The 16,126-nt window shown below is 43.7% G+C and overlaps 1 protein-coding gene across 1 annotated transcript in view; it reads right to left on the bottom strand.

Moving 5' to 3' along the window:
• Positions 1-7,190: 7,190 nt before the first annotated feature.
• The window catches only part of SWAP70 (switching B cell complex subunit SWAP70), a 39,196-nt gene continuing 30,260 nt past the window's right edge, over positions 7,191-16,126 (bottom strand). The window contains exons 8-12 of the mRNA XM_086613112.1: positions 12,603-12,710; positions 10,920-11,086; positions 9,958-10,156; positions 8,316-8,412; positions 7,191-7,570 (exon numbers count right to left, since the gene is read on the bottom strand). Coding sequence (XP_086469238.1) covers positions 7,452-7,570; positions 8,316-8,412; positions 9,958-10,156; positions 10,920-11,086; positions 12,603-12,710 — 690 coding nt within the window. The 3' untranslated portion in view covers positions 7,191-7,451. The remainder of the gene's footprint in view (positions 7,571-8,315; positions 8,413-9,957; positions 10,157-10,919; positions 11,087-12,602; positions 12,711-16,126) is intronic.

The raw sequence follows: 16,126 nt of genomic DNA on the forward strand, positions 1-16,126 counted from the left end.
CCGTCCGGCGCCCGGCGGGACCCGGCGGCTGGGCGGTGCGAGTGGCAACCTCTGGTCTGCGTCCAAGCCGTGAGCGAATCCTGCCCAGACTCACCAGGGCCCCCCGCCACGGTATCTCCCGCATTCCTGCGGCAGAGCTGGTATTTCTTATTGTTCTCCCCGTCTCTGGGGGAGCCGCTCTGCAGCTGCCTGGCCGGCCTGCCGGGGCAGGAGCTGGCGGAGTCCTGTGCTGCGGGTCCCAGAACTAGCCGGCGGCTTTGGAAAAATCGCGTCAGACTTCTCGCCCTGCTTCGGCACGTAGCGAGTCGGGGCTGATCAGGAGGGGCGAGATAAAAATGAGAAAAGAACGGAAAACTGGAAGAGCAGCGAGCGGCCGCGCAGCCCCGCTCACCCAGGGTGGTGGCAGCTCAGTGCACGCTGCCCTGGGCCCGCCGCTCGGCCGGGAGCTGCTGCTGAAATAGCTGCGCCAGTCTGCAGCGGCAGCCGTGCTGGGTGGTGGACGCCTGCTAACCGGGGTGCTGTCAGCTGGGTGGCAGGGACACCAGCAGGAGTGACTGGTCAGGGTCGGGTGAGGAGGGAAAGCAGAGGTAGAGCTGTCTTCAAAGCTGTGCGGGACCGGCCCGCGCTCTGCAGAGATGGCAGGAATGCCAGGAAGCGGCCCGGACCAGTGGGCCAAGGGCGTTTGGCACCTGGTGTGGTTTTCTTTTGCCCTTTTCCTTTGGTGAGCTGTTCTGCCAAGCTGGCTGTCATACTGTACCCGTTGTCATACTGTACCCCATGCCTGCACCCAGCCCTCGGCTGCCTAGCCCTTGGAAGTATGATTTCAACGAATATATGTGCTGGATTTTCTCCTACCAACGGGGAGGATTTGCTGGCCAGAGGTGACCCGAGAGCAGTTGTGGGTTTGACTCTTGCTATCCGTAATGGTGATGGTGAATGGTGAGTGCAGGGGCATGGGCAGGCAAGTTTCTTTTGCAAGCAGGACCACGTATGGTTATTCTGCAAGACCAGGCTTGGGGTGATGGTTGTTTCCAGCCAGCTGTCTCCCCAGGATGCTCCATAGGCCAGCAGCGATCCCCTTGGGCGTCATGCAGTCCTCACAGGCAGGCGATGGCCACGCTACAGCGAAACAGAAAACGCAGAAGATGCCACCTCCATCCCCACAGGGAGCAGCCCCACGCTGAGTGCCTGGGCCCTGCCACAGCACTTGGCTTTTTTGGGAGGACCTGTGTGTCAGCAGGCTGTGCACCCCCAACGTTTCCCACCTTCTCCCTGGGAAAAAGCAGCCAAGGGCCAACACAATCCTTCTGACAGGGGAGAAGCCTGGCTGCAAAATGGGGCATGTTCCTCCCTCGCAGGCAGGCGTGGCAATCGACTTCACGGCTTGGAAAAACAGCCCAACTTGTCACTGGCAAATGAAACAGTTGGCAAAACACAACTTTAGGCTGCTCAAAATGCAAAATTTCAGTCCCAGCTATGCTATGGGAACGGCTTTCTAATGGTGTCTAAGTAGAGTCTGACCTTAGATAGGTTTTTAAGTGGTTTTTTTCCCTTTTTTACTCAGGACCAAGGAGCCAACGCCCCAGAGGATCTGGGCTTCCCCAGAACTTGCTTGATGTGTGAGGGCTGAGCTGCACAAGCCTCTTCGGAGTGGAAAGAGAAATCTCCATGCTCTGGTAGGCACTGAAACAGCTAATTAATGTCAATACTGAGGAAGCCCAGGCTGCTTTTGAATCTGTGTCAAGGCCTGAGTTTTTAATCCCATCTGAGATCTTAATGTGTTCGAATTAGACTTGTGGGCCAAGTTAGGTGAAAGGACATGAGCACCTTGTGCAACTGTGGGCGAGAGCAGCCAACGCAGACCTGCATGAATTGCACTCAGACGTCCTCACAAACACCCTGGTAGGTTCCCCGTGGTGAAATCTGCATTGAGCAAATCACTGTTGTGTGCTCAGAAACTAGGTGACGACAGGAATAACGGCAGGTGAGCCTTTGCAGGAAGACGTTATTAGGCACGGGTCGTGTAAAAGCTGTTTGTGTGCAGTAGCCATGGCAAGTGGCTCTATGGATTAGCAATTATATTAATAACAGTGAACAAAGCTGGTGCTCAAGCAAGCTCCTGTGACAGACAGAAGAGAGATGTGAGCAATGAGCACACTAAGGTAGAAAGGGTTATTTTTTTAATGCTGTTTTTATTCATTAAAGAATTTAAAATAATGGCCAAAGGGGAAAAATGAGTGCAATTGTTCTGGGGTTTGTGATTTTTATTTTATTTTACTTTTTATCAATATTCTGCCCAGTCTGCCATGGGTTTTCCTGTGGCGGGCTGCTCATATCCATTACATTACCTCTGTAAATTAGGCTAAAACACCAGAAAGAAGCAGGGAGAGGGGCTCTCATCAAGCGGTCATTCCGGGCTTGTTCTCATAGGTGTTAAAAACTGCCTCATTAATTCTCCTTCTCGAGGCTTTTCAGGATGTTTTTAGCCGTTGTTTCACATCGTACTGTTCCAATTTTAATTTATTTTGGAGGTAAGAAGCAGCTACCTTTTTCCAAATCTTTTTTCATCTTAAGTGTTAAAACAACCACTGGCCATTCTGGTTTTTGGAGGATGTGTGCTTTTGACGTGCCTGGAAAGCCAGTTCATAAAACAGTGCTTTTCTGCCCTTTTGCTTCCCCAGCATTCCCAAGCAGTTGAAGTTCCCAGTGAGACTCAATGTATGAAAGTCACAATAGTCTCTAAATTCACAGTGTTACAGACTTTCTGTTTGTGTTTTATTTTGGAACTCATATTAGCAGTAATGCGAGTCCTCAAGACATGATGGCTGCTCACCCTGCCGGGCGGGGAGCCCCAAAGCCGTTCAGACCACAGGCTGGACTCCTTCCTTTCCCCGCTGCCCCACTTGTGACTTGCAGGGACGTCTGGGTCCAGCTCCCAAGAGAGGAATACGTGTGAGCTGGCACATTGCACATCCTTCTCTCAGCCCCTCTCTTTCAGCCTTGGGGCTTTTTTATCCTGGGAGTCAGTGAGCACTGAGTAGGATGAAGAACAGGGGTGGGGGTGAAGAATAAATGTGGCATGTACGCAAGGCACCTGTGAAAACACTATTTACAGATAAGTAGCCTTCCTCACACACTTCTCCTTGCCTGCTTTACTCCCATTAGGAAGGCTGTATGGCAGCCCCAGCTTTGTGCTGCAGCTGAGGGCTTGCTGGGTGATGTATCCGACTGTACACATTGTCCTTCCATGGTGCAGTGGGGGGTTTTTTGGAAAATACGCCTGAATTAGCTTCAGGGCTCTGAGCATAAATTTATCCTAGGCCACTGGTAACACTTGTATTGTAAAATCCTTTTTCTTAGGCTCGTGGGACGTCTCTGGGATCAGATATACTGAGCTGAGATAACAGAAGAACTGCATTGGCTGGTGAACTCAAGGATGACAACATGCTACAAGGATGGCAGCAAGGTAATGGGAAAAGCTGATTCGCTTAACGTTTTTCCAGCCATTGTATGTCACTGTACATGTATGTCTTGCAAGCGGCTGCTGCAGTTGTTGAAAGGGAATGAAGCTGAGGGTGGTTTTCATTGTCTCGGGACCCACTCACCGGGTGAGTAAAACCCGGCTGACCCCACGAGCCGAGGCGCAGGAGGGATGAGCCACCACCAGATGGCGGCTGGAGTCCAGGGATGAGCCAGACCCCGGGGCCCGGCGTGTGCTCCCGCCTCTGCTCCGCCGCCCACCCGCCGCCCCGGGCCCGGCGGGTACAGCCAGGCGGGGACGCCCCCGGGGTCTCCCACCGTGGCGCGAAAAGATTTTAAAAAAAAAAAAACAAACATGAGCGCACCACAATATCAAATAAGCAGGGTGGTGCTGGCAGTTGGAAAGTCCCTAATTGGTGAGCGGGGGAACCAAAATGTTGCGACTGTTGCAGGGGATTTTCGTGCTACTGGAGACACCACCTTTACGGCACATCATAACTCCTCTCTTCTGTGCCTTTCACTTTACAAACAAGTACCTCTCGCCCCAAAGCAGCTGAAAGACCTCTGCTCAAAAATTGTTTGCTTAACTGCTTCACATATTTAAGCTAAAAACCAGAGCAGTTGTTTCCAGTTCACTTTTACTGAAACGGCGGGTGATGCTGCTGTTCCAGGCGGCCTGCGTGATGGAGCAGTAGCTTCTTTTGGGGTTGGATTGTGTCCCTCCAGGATACAGATTTTGCCCTAACATGATGTTGCTTTCCCATATAGGCTTTGCTTTTGTGGCTGGTCATGCAGGAAAGGTAAACTGAAGTAATACGAGTTGCTGGAAAGCTGCTGGTTACAGTTTGGGAATGAGTGAACATAAATCAGCTCCATAAAACAGTCCTGGAAGAAAAAAGCATGGTGCTGTGCTATTGGTTTGCAGGATTGTTCCACCATCAGCAGCAGGTAAACCTGGCTCCGGCAGGCAAAACAAGCAGACCAAGCCCATTTGCTGAGGGCTCAAGAACAGCAGGCGCTGCTTTCCACTGGCCTCGGCATAGGTAAGTAAGCCTGGCCTGTACAAAGGCACTACGGATGTTGTGTGGCTTCTCGAGGCAGCGCAGACATCCATAGCGTCACAGTTGATTGAGGATATCCTCGCCATTAGCAGTCTCCGCAGTTTCTTGGCATAGGGGTGCTGTAACCTTTGGGGTCACCGGAAATGATGCTGCACTGCAGTTTTCCATGTGGCACTGTCTCATGCGGTGTGGTGACTGACTCACAATGCTACTCTCTCTTTGAATGCTGTGTTCAGTGCAGCTTTAACGGACCGTAGTCTAAAGTGCTGGTTTTGCTCAAAATGCAATTGGTCATTTTTAAACCGATCTCTTCCCCCACTTGTACTGTGCACCACTTCATGCAAAGCTTTCTTAATTTGTCACAGCGAACAGGGACCTCACCGCTAAAAGGCAGCTTGTCTCATTTCCTCTTCTAACAGTGACTAAAAAATAACTGCAGCCAGACAGACAGGGATGACATTGTACTGCAAGGCCGTAGTGCCGGCAGTGGCACCTGTCCGTGTGTGCCACGGTACCCTCACCCTGCAGACGTTCTCCCCCATTAGCTCACGGGTAAGACCAGGTCTGCCCTTGTCCCAGGCTCCAGCTCCAAGCCTCAATGTCTTACTGTAGATGCAACTGTTCTATCAGGTCGTTTCATTGTGTTTCAGAAAACAGCTAAACTGCACCCTCAAAATACTGTTATTAAGCAATGCTGCCCATCATTATACTTGATCAAGGTGTAGGTAATAGGAACATTTAAGAGCAGTGGTGCTGTTAAATGATACTGTATTATCTGTGTGACCATGGCCTTTATTATGGCTTTAATCTAAGTCTCATTCAGCAGACCATTAAGAGTATATTTCTTCTGTCAAAGGAATACTTCCACACAACAGTTACTGGATCTTCAACTCCAGTGACCCAAAGAAAGCCATGCAAAAAAAATCAATTAATTCAGAAAAGTAAATGACTTTGTATTACTTTATTAAATAGCCAATTCTAAAGAACAGTAAAAAATATGAAAACATGCATCATTTGGTGTTCTTAAAAAAACCTTTGTCCAAAATAAAGACTGTTAGAAAAATTAAACTAGTTTAGCCCCAGTACACCTTCTGTTCTCCACATAAAAGACATTTGGTAGTTATAAATACTGTTCTGTCTCCTTTAGCAAAGTTTAACAATGTATACATTAGTATTTCTATTACAGTTTTTTTTTTCACATTTCTTCTGTAAACATAATCAATTTTAAAAAATGCCTTGTTAGCAAGCTTAAGGAACTACTGCTTTCCTGTACAGTAAATACAAGTAGGAAGATCCTGGATTTTCCTGCCATTCTAATCAGCACTCTATTTAACAAAACATTAAAGATTTCAATTAGTATAAAAATATAACCAGAGAATAAATGTCTGAGAAGATTCAGTATTTCAGTGAGTCTTAGTTAATAGGCAAAACGCTATTGACTTCCAAATCTGAAGATCACTTCGGTGCAGCTTCTGCTCTTCTGAGAGCCAAGTATCACAATGCCGCACACAAATGCACCCGTCATCCACCTGAAAAATTCACTCTTTATTTACTAAAAATAATTTAACATTTAGCTGAACTAAAAAGCAGGTGCTAAGAGAGGGTTGTACATGTTCAGTGTCAAAGCTGACTAACAAGCCACACCAATGGGCACCTGCTCGTCGGGAGGGGGGACTTAGTTCTCAGAACATCTGTACAATTCAGCAACAATACTATTTTCCTTAGCAACAGACTGACTCCTTGTCTAGTGTGGGACATCTACAGAGCAAAATCACAGACTTGTTCCTTTTCCCCACAGAAACAGAAATAACTGGCTTTGTCCCCGGAGAGAATTCCGAGACAGAGCAGTATGCTCTTTGGGAAGCCTTGTTACTAGAAACACTGAGATTATTTTATTGGCAGGAATTCATTTTTTCCAAGGCAGCATTGCTACAAATTTATTATTTTTATCTAAAATAAAAATGTCAATTTTAGTTTTCCTCTTGGTTTTTTTTTTTTTTCAATCTGGCCTCCAACTAAGATTGAGACAAAAGCGCTGTATTTAAAATGATGGTATTTTATAATCAGGTTTCTTGCACAAACATAGCCTTGATGCAGGCGATGGCTGGCCTGTGCATCTGCTGTCATCTTCCATTCATCTGCTCCAGAAATCTGTAAGTTAAAACTGTGCATCTTTTAAGCTACGAAGTGAACTCCTGAGGGTTTTTTAGCACTCCTCAAGTAGGAGACAGTACAAGAACAATCTTGCAGGACCAGTTTTTCCAAATGTTTTACGGCAGAATTTTGTACATGCCTGTTTCCAGTTCTTTCATTTGGATTCCTGCAAACAGAGGAAAACGGGACACAAAATCTGACCAGGCAGCAGGTACCCAGTGATGCCAGTCTACCCTCGCTAAGGAAGAACTTATCTGGGCACTGTGCAAAGAGCAACAGAGGGACAGAGCAAAAACACAAGGAAAGGTAATGCTCTGTCTCAGAGTCAGACAGAACCTCCAGGACTGATTTATCCTGGGTTTAAATGATACCAACCGAACCAATGAAACAATTGCTTCCCTCGCTTTTCGGAATGAAATTGACACTGCTTGATCAGTTAGATGCTGTCGGATTGTTACACGCTACTACAGAAACAACTCTGTTCCAAGCTACATTTCAATAACAATCATCTTCAGTTGAAAAGTTTTGTATAAAAGAACAGAATTTCTGGAAATGTGAGGGAAAACAGCAAGTACTGTCAGACACCACATAGTTATAATTACTGAGCTCTGAGTAGACACTCCTGTGTGGCAAATGGTATTTCCTGTGTAGAAAGGCCCAACCTGCTGAGCAAACTAAGATCTTTGTAAGCGTGAAGTTGCTCTGTGCAGAGCAGAATGAAGGGAGGTGGGCTTCTAGTCATGAACAGTACGTCAGCTACTGTCGTTCCTCAGAAGTGGCTTTTTTCCCTTTCCAGCTCTTTTGTCTTTGCTCGAGTTCAGCTTCAGTGAAAGCAGCTGGCCCCCAGTTTGTGATTAAGTGAGGATTCTTGGAGCCTGGAAGACAGAGTGCAATACTTGAAACAGGCGTTTCCGACAGGGATATCGCTCGCACACCAGCAGCGGGACAGCTGAGTGTCACCACAGGATGATTTGGTAAGTGCTGTCTCTCTGGTTCTGTGACTGGGAATGCTCTCAACAGTGACCCAAGGACTTGCCTGACCAAGGAGGCAGGAAGGCCTGGCACACTGTCAGTGAAGGTGCGTAGTGTGAGAAGCTGTCAACTGCTGCGATCTTCCAATCTCCCCCCCTACCCCCCCACCAAATAGTTGTATCTTAGTAAACCTCTCTTCTTGCCTTTAGAGTTATCCTTGAAGGAAAGCAATTTCTCCAGCACTGCATTACAAAGCCACTTTCCTCTGGGCTGGCATGCTGTTAATTAAGCTAAGAAATTAAACTTTTTCCAAAAATCAAATATTTTTAGCTATCTTCATGGTTTTGGCAATCAGTGTTTATGCTAACTGCATTAAACACCCAGACTGTCCAATGTTCAGGTTAATCCTTGCTTTGTTTTAAATAAATAAAGATAGATAATTTTTAAAATTAATTGTTAGAGTAGTGCCAGTAGAGGTAAAGACTTGAAAGTTACCATCAGCAGTTCTCCCAATGGCGATATTTACAGGCTGCTGTGAAAGCAGTAAGCTACAGGAAAAGGCAGATTTCAGTAAATCACTATGTGATCTAAGTATATGAGACAGAACGAATACAAATTTTTTTTGTGACTGTTCTGTTGGTAACTTACCTGGCTCTATTAGTCGAATTAATCCCTCATGATGAGCTACTTTATCTTTCCAACTCTTGGTGTTATTAGCTGCTGTTTCCAACTTCTTCTTAACCTCCTGAAATAAGATACAGCCCACTTGAAAACAAGAAAAATTTCACTCTTTTTATGTAAAAAGAAAAAACATCCTTTTAAATCTGAAGACAAAACCACACTATTTCAGCCAGCACTCCTTTTAGTGTAGACAGGGAGCACGTCACTTCCAACCATCCTAAGTATTTTAGTCAGTCGCTAGCTGTTGTCAAACCAGAACCCGAAAGTAAGTAGGTTTTACAAGATTCTGTAGCTGTGTAAGAAGGGCCAGTCTTCATGAAGATTGGAAGCATAAACTGTAGTTTCAAAATGGAAAGATGCATTTTCTGTTCCAAACTAAGACCAGCTAGTGGGTACCTCTCACTGTCAGAAATCACAAAATGTAAGCTAGGAACAGGACTGCTGCTGTTACACCCACGCAAGAAAGAGGTATTCTTCAGGCTAAGCCAGTCTTTTGGTCAATTCCCAACAGGAGGCCAGATGTTTAATTCTTTCTAAAATAATGAGTCAACTATCTCAGTGACCTACTCCCACATTTGTTTTGTGAATTTGTTTGTTTATTTGGTTTTTTGCTTCCCTTTCTTTCATGTCTATTGTATTCAGCAGTTCCTTTGGAGTAATAAATGTTGTTTCATATACAAAAAGCCTGAGATGTGATCTAAAAAGGAGTCAAGTATTAGCCGAAAGCAATCTAATGATGGTGTTAGATGCAACACCAACACTGTAAGTTGTAAAGTGGCCGGAACTACCCCACCTGGCCCCTTACTCCCAGTCACTGCAGCATTTGTATTCTGTGCCAGCCGAGACAGCTCACTAGCTTGTCCTACACAGAGCTCACCCCAACAGCACAGAGACAGCATAAACACACTCCCTAGTTAAACAGAAATACAGTCGTGTTTTGTTTCCTGACCTAAATACACACAGGATCAACACCTCCCTAGCCCTAGAAAGTATGCAGCACTTCACACTCTGTACTCACTGGATTCTGTTATTTCTTCCATGCGTACAGCTACTGGCCTTCACCAAGACCACTCAGCGGAGCAGAGAACAGGCCTGGCATTGGGGATGCGAGGTACTGCTACACACTGAGAATCTGAGCTAATTCCTAGCTATCCTTGGCATCAGTTCAGTGCTTAAATATCTTTTTGAGGAGCAAGGGCCTACAGCAGCACATTAATTTTTCATTTGTAGGAGACAATATTGCCCCATGACATCATCAAAACATTGCAAGAATAACTTATTCAAAAGCATAAGGCATTTCGTTACAACAGCAATGGGACTGAGTAAGACTAGTTAGTCTACAGCAGAAGACAAACATATGTATTTCAGGATATGACTGAGCTGGCCTGCGAATTGGGACAAAAGAATAAAGGAGGTGATGTGTCTGAAACATGTCCTCCTCTTCAAATATATCCATTGGTCTAGACCAAAAAAAAAACGAACACACAACTATCCTACCTGTTACTGTAATTTTTGTGCCATACCAATCCTTGAAGAAGCACGGTATCGATGATCACTTACACTGCTGAATACCTGCCTAAGTATGAGGCTGATGAACAGAACAGCTCACCTCGTATTGCTCAAGGGCCTCCTTTCTTTCCAGTTCGAGTTGTTCCAGTTGCTGCATAGCAACTTGAAGAGCCTGTTCCTTTATCATTCTCTGGTTTTCTAGCTCTTGCTTCTCTGCCTCTGTCATCTGAATGGTCTGTTGCTGCTGCAAGTGCCATTTTTCCAGTTCAGCTCTCTTTGCTGACTCCTCTTCCAGTAATCTGCAATGGGGATTGCAATGTTAACTGCGTTTTAAGTAAGCTGTATCCATTGTGTAGCATACATGTAGGGAAGCCAAGCTAATTATTTTCTTTCCTTTTATTTAAAAAAAAAAAAAAGCTTGGGAAGCAGAGAAAAAGTTACTGCTTGTTGGCTTGTCTGCGGTGTAAAGCTGAAAATCATGCCAGCAGTGCATGGAGTGTGACTGCTACAAAGGGCTATTCAGAAAATTTAGTCAATAATGCAAATGCACAACACTGAAAACCACAGAAGAAACAAGCATGCATAAGTGATCTTAATTGCCTTAGGAGGACTGAATATATGAAGAAACAAACCACACTAAACAAAGCCCATATGAGTAAGAGGAGACTTAACCCTTTATTCATTACAATTTAACCCTGTGATAAAATACAGCAGAAAGTTGTATTTACAGTTACTGCTTTATAAAATACACAACTAAAAAGTCTACAGAGGGATCCCAGTTTTTCCAGTGTTGACATGCACAACCCAACACGATGAAAATTAAGTGCACCCGCTTTTCTGAAATTGCTGAGCACTCCCACTGCTATGGGCTAACCAAATGTATTAATAAATACCAGCTTTAATCTGCTTAAGAAAACAAAAAAGCTATCCTGTGTTTGGACTTCAAGCTAGTCCCCCTTTCCAGCAGCATGTCCAAGATATAAACAATCTTTAATCGCATGGCATAGTTATTTGTTACTGCAATGGAAATTGAAATAAATCTCTACCAGGTCAAAGCCATACCTGGCTTGAAGTTTCCTTACAGTCTCTTCATCTTGACGTGCCTGTTTCTCATCCTCCAAAGCGTCTTGTAGCTGTTTATACATTTCTTCCAGTTCACGTACTCTCTGTAAATACTGTTCCAGTTCAGATGATTTCTGAGCAACCTGCTCTTCCATTTTTTGTCTTACCTAGTAGCATAAATTGGGGACACATATGAGCTACCATTCAACTCAGGTTTCCAATTTTTAAAAGAATTGCCAGGTTTCCCTCAGATAATGTTTTCAGAGACAAACCTCTTCCTGCTGCCTGCAGACCAAAACTGATAAAATTGAGTCTAGATTTGGAGATGTGCAACTAAGAGCATTTAACAAAATAAACAGCAATACGGATTACTTACTTACAATGCCCTACTTCATGCAGCACAAGATTTTTACAGGGGTTTAACTCTAACTTCAATCAGTTTGACCTTGTCATTTAGTTTACAGATCCACACAAAACTGGAGGAAGAGTAGATTGCCCAGACACAAAGGTCAGGATGGTTTAATTATGCTGTTTCCACTCCTTTCCTCAGACAAGTCATCCCTTGGCAGCAGTGTATTTCACACACTTGTGTCTGGATGATGGCACCTCGACAGCACAGGATGGATGAAGGGGTGGAAATAGGCTAAGAAGGTTGGCTTTGCCAAGAGCAACTATAACAAAAAACAAGGGTAAGGGGAAGCTGCCTATCCACAGCCACCCAGTCTCTCATCCTCATTCCCTCCCTTTCACTGACCAGAGCTGTCCTCCCACTCAGCTCATCACTGTGCTGGGGACAACAGCAGTCAGCTGGCTTTGAAGTGAGTCAGGATAAAGTCCCAAAACCTCAACACTTTGCAATACATGACATGTACTTCACAGAAGGTAAGCACAGCTTCTGCAGTCAGCAAGAAAGGCTTGCTGTCAAGTGTGGTAGGATGGCATGTCCTGCTCCACTGGTCTCCGGTAGACTGCTTTCCCTCAGCTAACCTAAATCTCACTGACCCAGAAAGTGATTGTATTCAGGAATTCACACTCAGCCCATAAAGCAGCACTGTGTGCATTTATGTCCTGAGACATTCCCTCACATTGACTTGACTATTTCCACTTCTCCAGGTAACAGAAAGGCCTGTCATGCCTGACAAAGCCCTTGAAGACTGAAATTTAGTTCTTTTAGAAGTTCTCAGTGTAGATTATAAAAACAGCATTGCAAAGCTACAATATTTCATGTTTGTGTGTGTGTATAAATGTAGAAGAACACACAGTAAAAAAGCAATAGTTTTAAGAATATATTCAAATCAGAAAATTTCTAAAACACAATTTGATTATGCCTGTGTTCATTTTGCACGTCCACATAGTATGTATTGGCCTCAGGTTCTCCATCTTTGAAAAGTGCAAGGAAAACTTCAGTCTGCATTTATCTTTCAATCAGTCAAATTCTTCTCAATTTTCCAATATTATTTAAGCTTTGAATGCTACACAAATGGCAGGCTGGCTGTTCCAATATTTGAATTCATTGTAAAAATATTTTATTCCTACGTCTCTAATAAATGCAACGCAGGTTGCATTCTCCAGCCTCCTGCAAAATCTGTGGAATCCGTTCAATGACTGCCTGTAAGGGAAGTCACTGTCAAACGCATTGCTCACTATGTGTAATCGTAGCGAAAAGCCATGTGCACTACTCACCATTTTTTCTCTCTCCAGCTCCAAACTGAAGCGATCTTGTAATTCGACTTGAGTCTGAAGCCTTTTCTTTTCTTCCTCAGCAGCACGAGCAGCTGCTGCTTCCAGTTGCTAGAACAGAAGGGCAGGGTGTAGAAAAGAAGGAAAAACCCATCAGTCAAAACTAAAACATTTAGAGGGAATGGAATTTTATTTAACAATTTTCCAGTTTTGTTAAAACCAAATAAACCTTCAAAAGCATTAAGGCACCAGTTTTTTATTTAAACATCTGAGGCTATTCTCAATCTCTAAGCGTAATTTTTAATCTTGTCATTTGCAAGACAACTTTAAATTTGCCAATGAGAAGTCAATTATCAGAATTCCTCTAAGCTTCCTTTGAGTCCTGCTTTGCAGAACCAATAGAAATCGCTGCATTCCCTTCTCTATCTCATATGGGATAGAAAACCATTATGGAAAACTACATCCCAGGCAGGACTGCGCAGGAGTTCCAACAGTGACAACATGCCAGCATGCACAGAGTTCACACAGAAACAGAACTGCGAAGCACTAAATTGCCATGGGAAAGCAGAAGCGCTGCGAACTTTGACTATAATAAGTGATTGTGCTATTGTGAATCACAGCCCTTTAACATCCCCTAACTTGCCATGTAGGGTAAATAAAATTCTAGTCAATAATCATCACTTGTAATTAGGGGAAAAAATAGCCTAGTGAGAGCTAGGCCTAGGAAACAGCTGCTGGTACCTTCATGCCTTTTTGCAACTTACTTAACTTTTCATGCATCTTGGTATCACACATAAAGATAGCTGTCGCAGTTTTCCTTTCATTAGGCTTTCAATAGCACGTACTTTTAGAATGCAGGGAAGATTAGCAATGTACAAGTACTAGCCAAAACTTTACCACTACTGAAAACAAAATAATTCTTTCACAAAATTTTCCTAACAAACTTATCTGATGCTTCAGAGGCAACAGAAGGCAAGCACCCTTCTTTTGTAATACGCTGGGTTGGTGAAATTGTCTCCACAGATCTTCAGTAAGAGCAGGAAACCCATCATCTTTAGTATTTTTGAAAGGTCCCACATTTAAACCATCTTCCCTCACACAACCTCGATGAACTAATGAGATGCCTAAACAATTAAAACTGCCATGTTAAAACCTTCCTTCCTTTTAGTGTTTCACTCTAGTCTGAAATAGATGGGAAGAAGGAGAGGAGAAGGCTCCTACTTTGTTTTTAAGCTGTAGAGGATAGTGCAGAATTGCTCTCCTTTGAAAAGCCTAAATGATGCCAGTCTTTTAGTAGTATTCCTCCTCTGCCAGAACATTTAAAAGCATGTCATTGTAGTCAAATCCAAGATGCCTATTAAAGTGAAATTTTCTTTTGATTTCCTTCCCTGCTTTGAAATTAAACAAACATTGCCAATACCGAGCCAAGAGGGCGAACGTGCAGAGTCACAGGCAAGGGTGGGTGCTAGGCTTTTGCCAGGGAGCTCAACGAGAAAATACACCATTTGTCCACTCTCTATCAGCAACTTCCTGCTTAATTCATGTCGGAGGACATCAGTTCCTGGCAGGTAAGGTTACTGGCAACAACTATGCCGATCAGGGAAAAGTCCGAAATGTTGAGGGTGGGGAGGGAGGGAGAATCAACATGAACACATCATTCCATCAGGGATTAGTTAGCTTCAGAATCTCTGAAGCCCATGCAAGACCCCAAACTGAAACAGAAAGGGTGCACAAGTCTTATGCATGCTCTCTTGGTAAGAAAAACTTACCTTTCAGTCTGTTCAACGTGTGTCTCAAAATTCCATTTAAAAAAATATGAAAAAAAAAATCTATTTTAGACAAAGGCTCCTATTCTTCTGAAATTTTCTACTGCGGGAGCTATCAAAATACAAACTGGTCTCAGAGTGCGCTTTGGCAGATGCTGCACAAGTGGTGGCTCACTGCCATCAGGAGCAAATCTAACGCTACGCTCTCCAGAACAACTCCATTTCCTGAACCATTTACAAAGCCCTTTCCTTGAAGGACATTTTTCAAACTAATCAAACACTAAGTTTCCCTAACACGGCACCTCCCCACTCATTCTACTTAGTCAAAGTGTGGTAGCTCATGTCAGAGACTAAACTACTTTCCTTGAGAAGTCATTTTACTCCAGTCCACTTCCAAAGACGCTTCTTGCCGCAACTCTCTGTAGTTTACCCATTGTGATTTCTGCAAAACTCCCTGCTCTCGTTATCTTCCCCCTAACTTTTTTCTCAACAAACTAAACTCAGCACTGAAATCCAGCCCTGTGATTTCTGTAGCAGGTATATTACTTACCAGTAGCTTGCCAGTTACACAGACTATCCTTTAAAGCATATTTTTCTTAAACACATGGTAGAATATAGGTGCTAAAATTAAATTAAAAAACAGTTTTCCACTGTCAGACTCAAATTTAAGGCAAACAGAATACCCACATCAGTACTACCAGTGCAAGGTTAATTAAAAAAAGACAAATTTCTCCTCGCCACAAATTGTGACTTAATGACAAGTCTTTTAAAAAGATAGATTCTGGGTTATTTTGTTTGCTTCTTAGACTCAGCACCTTTAACATGCTCTCACAGTATGTACAGCTTCCCCACCCCCCTGCTGTAAAGATCATTAAAGTTTTTTCTAACTCCAGGCTAAAATTAGTTAGTGTTTTTCATTTATTAACAACTCAAGCAATTATGCAGACTTGTCCTAAATGGGAATACAAAAAAAATCAAATTAGTTTAGGAAGGTAGTGAACAAAAAGACTCTTTAGACTAAGCACAGAGCCAAGAGCTGGACTGCTCTAGCAGCAGGGACTCAGCAGCCGAAATGTTGGGGAGAGAGGCATCTGAAGATGTTCTAAGCTATTTCTAAAGCAAATTCCTCATTAAAAGGTATCACAGCAATAAAAGCCATAGTGAGTCTTCTTGCAAGTCTTTAAAAAGAAAAGATAGGAAGTATATCTGGATACTAATCAAGTCACTGTGGAGAAATACAGCAGAGGTACCAGTTGTTCCAAAACACAAAGATCCAACAGCACGTTCGATCTACTGTTGAGAGCGTGCAGCCACAGCAAAGGCACCTTGGTGCCTCCTGCCAGTCATTAGATTTAGACTAAAAAGCTGTCTACACAGAAAATAAAGTATTCAGTAAGCCTTCTGCTAATACTCAGAAATTTCTAGTCACGCTAGAAATTCTCACTCTTTCAGAAGTCAATCCAGTATTTACAAGAAAGATGCATTTAAACAGTTTATAAATGGTTGCTATGTGTCTCGGGTCTAATAAAATTATGCCTATACATGCTCACAAAATCACTTTGTATCTTTGGAATCTTTGTAAATTAAATTTGTGTCTCTGGAAACTACGTGTGTGTGAAGAGTTTCCCCACACATATAATTCACATAACAAAACTTTGGAAAACTATATAAGAAAATCTTAATGGAAAGCCCCAAGTCTGACAGACAAAAAACCACACCAAAAACCCCACAAGTAACTGAAAACACTAGGCTCTCCAGTCC

The sequence above is a fragment of the Tauraco erythrolophus genome, chromosome 6 (assembly GCF_009769465.1).
Source record: "Tauraco erythrolophus isolate bTauEry1 chromosome 6, bTauEry1.pri, whole genome shotgun sequence".
Classification (NCBI taxonomy): Eukaryota; Metazoa; Chordata; class Aves; order Musophagiformes; family Musophagidae; genus Tauraco; species Tauraco erythrolophus.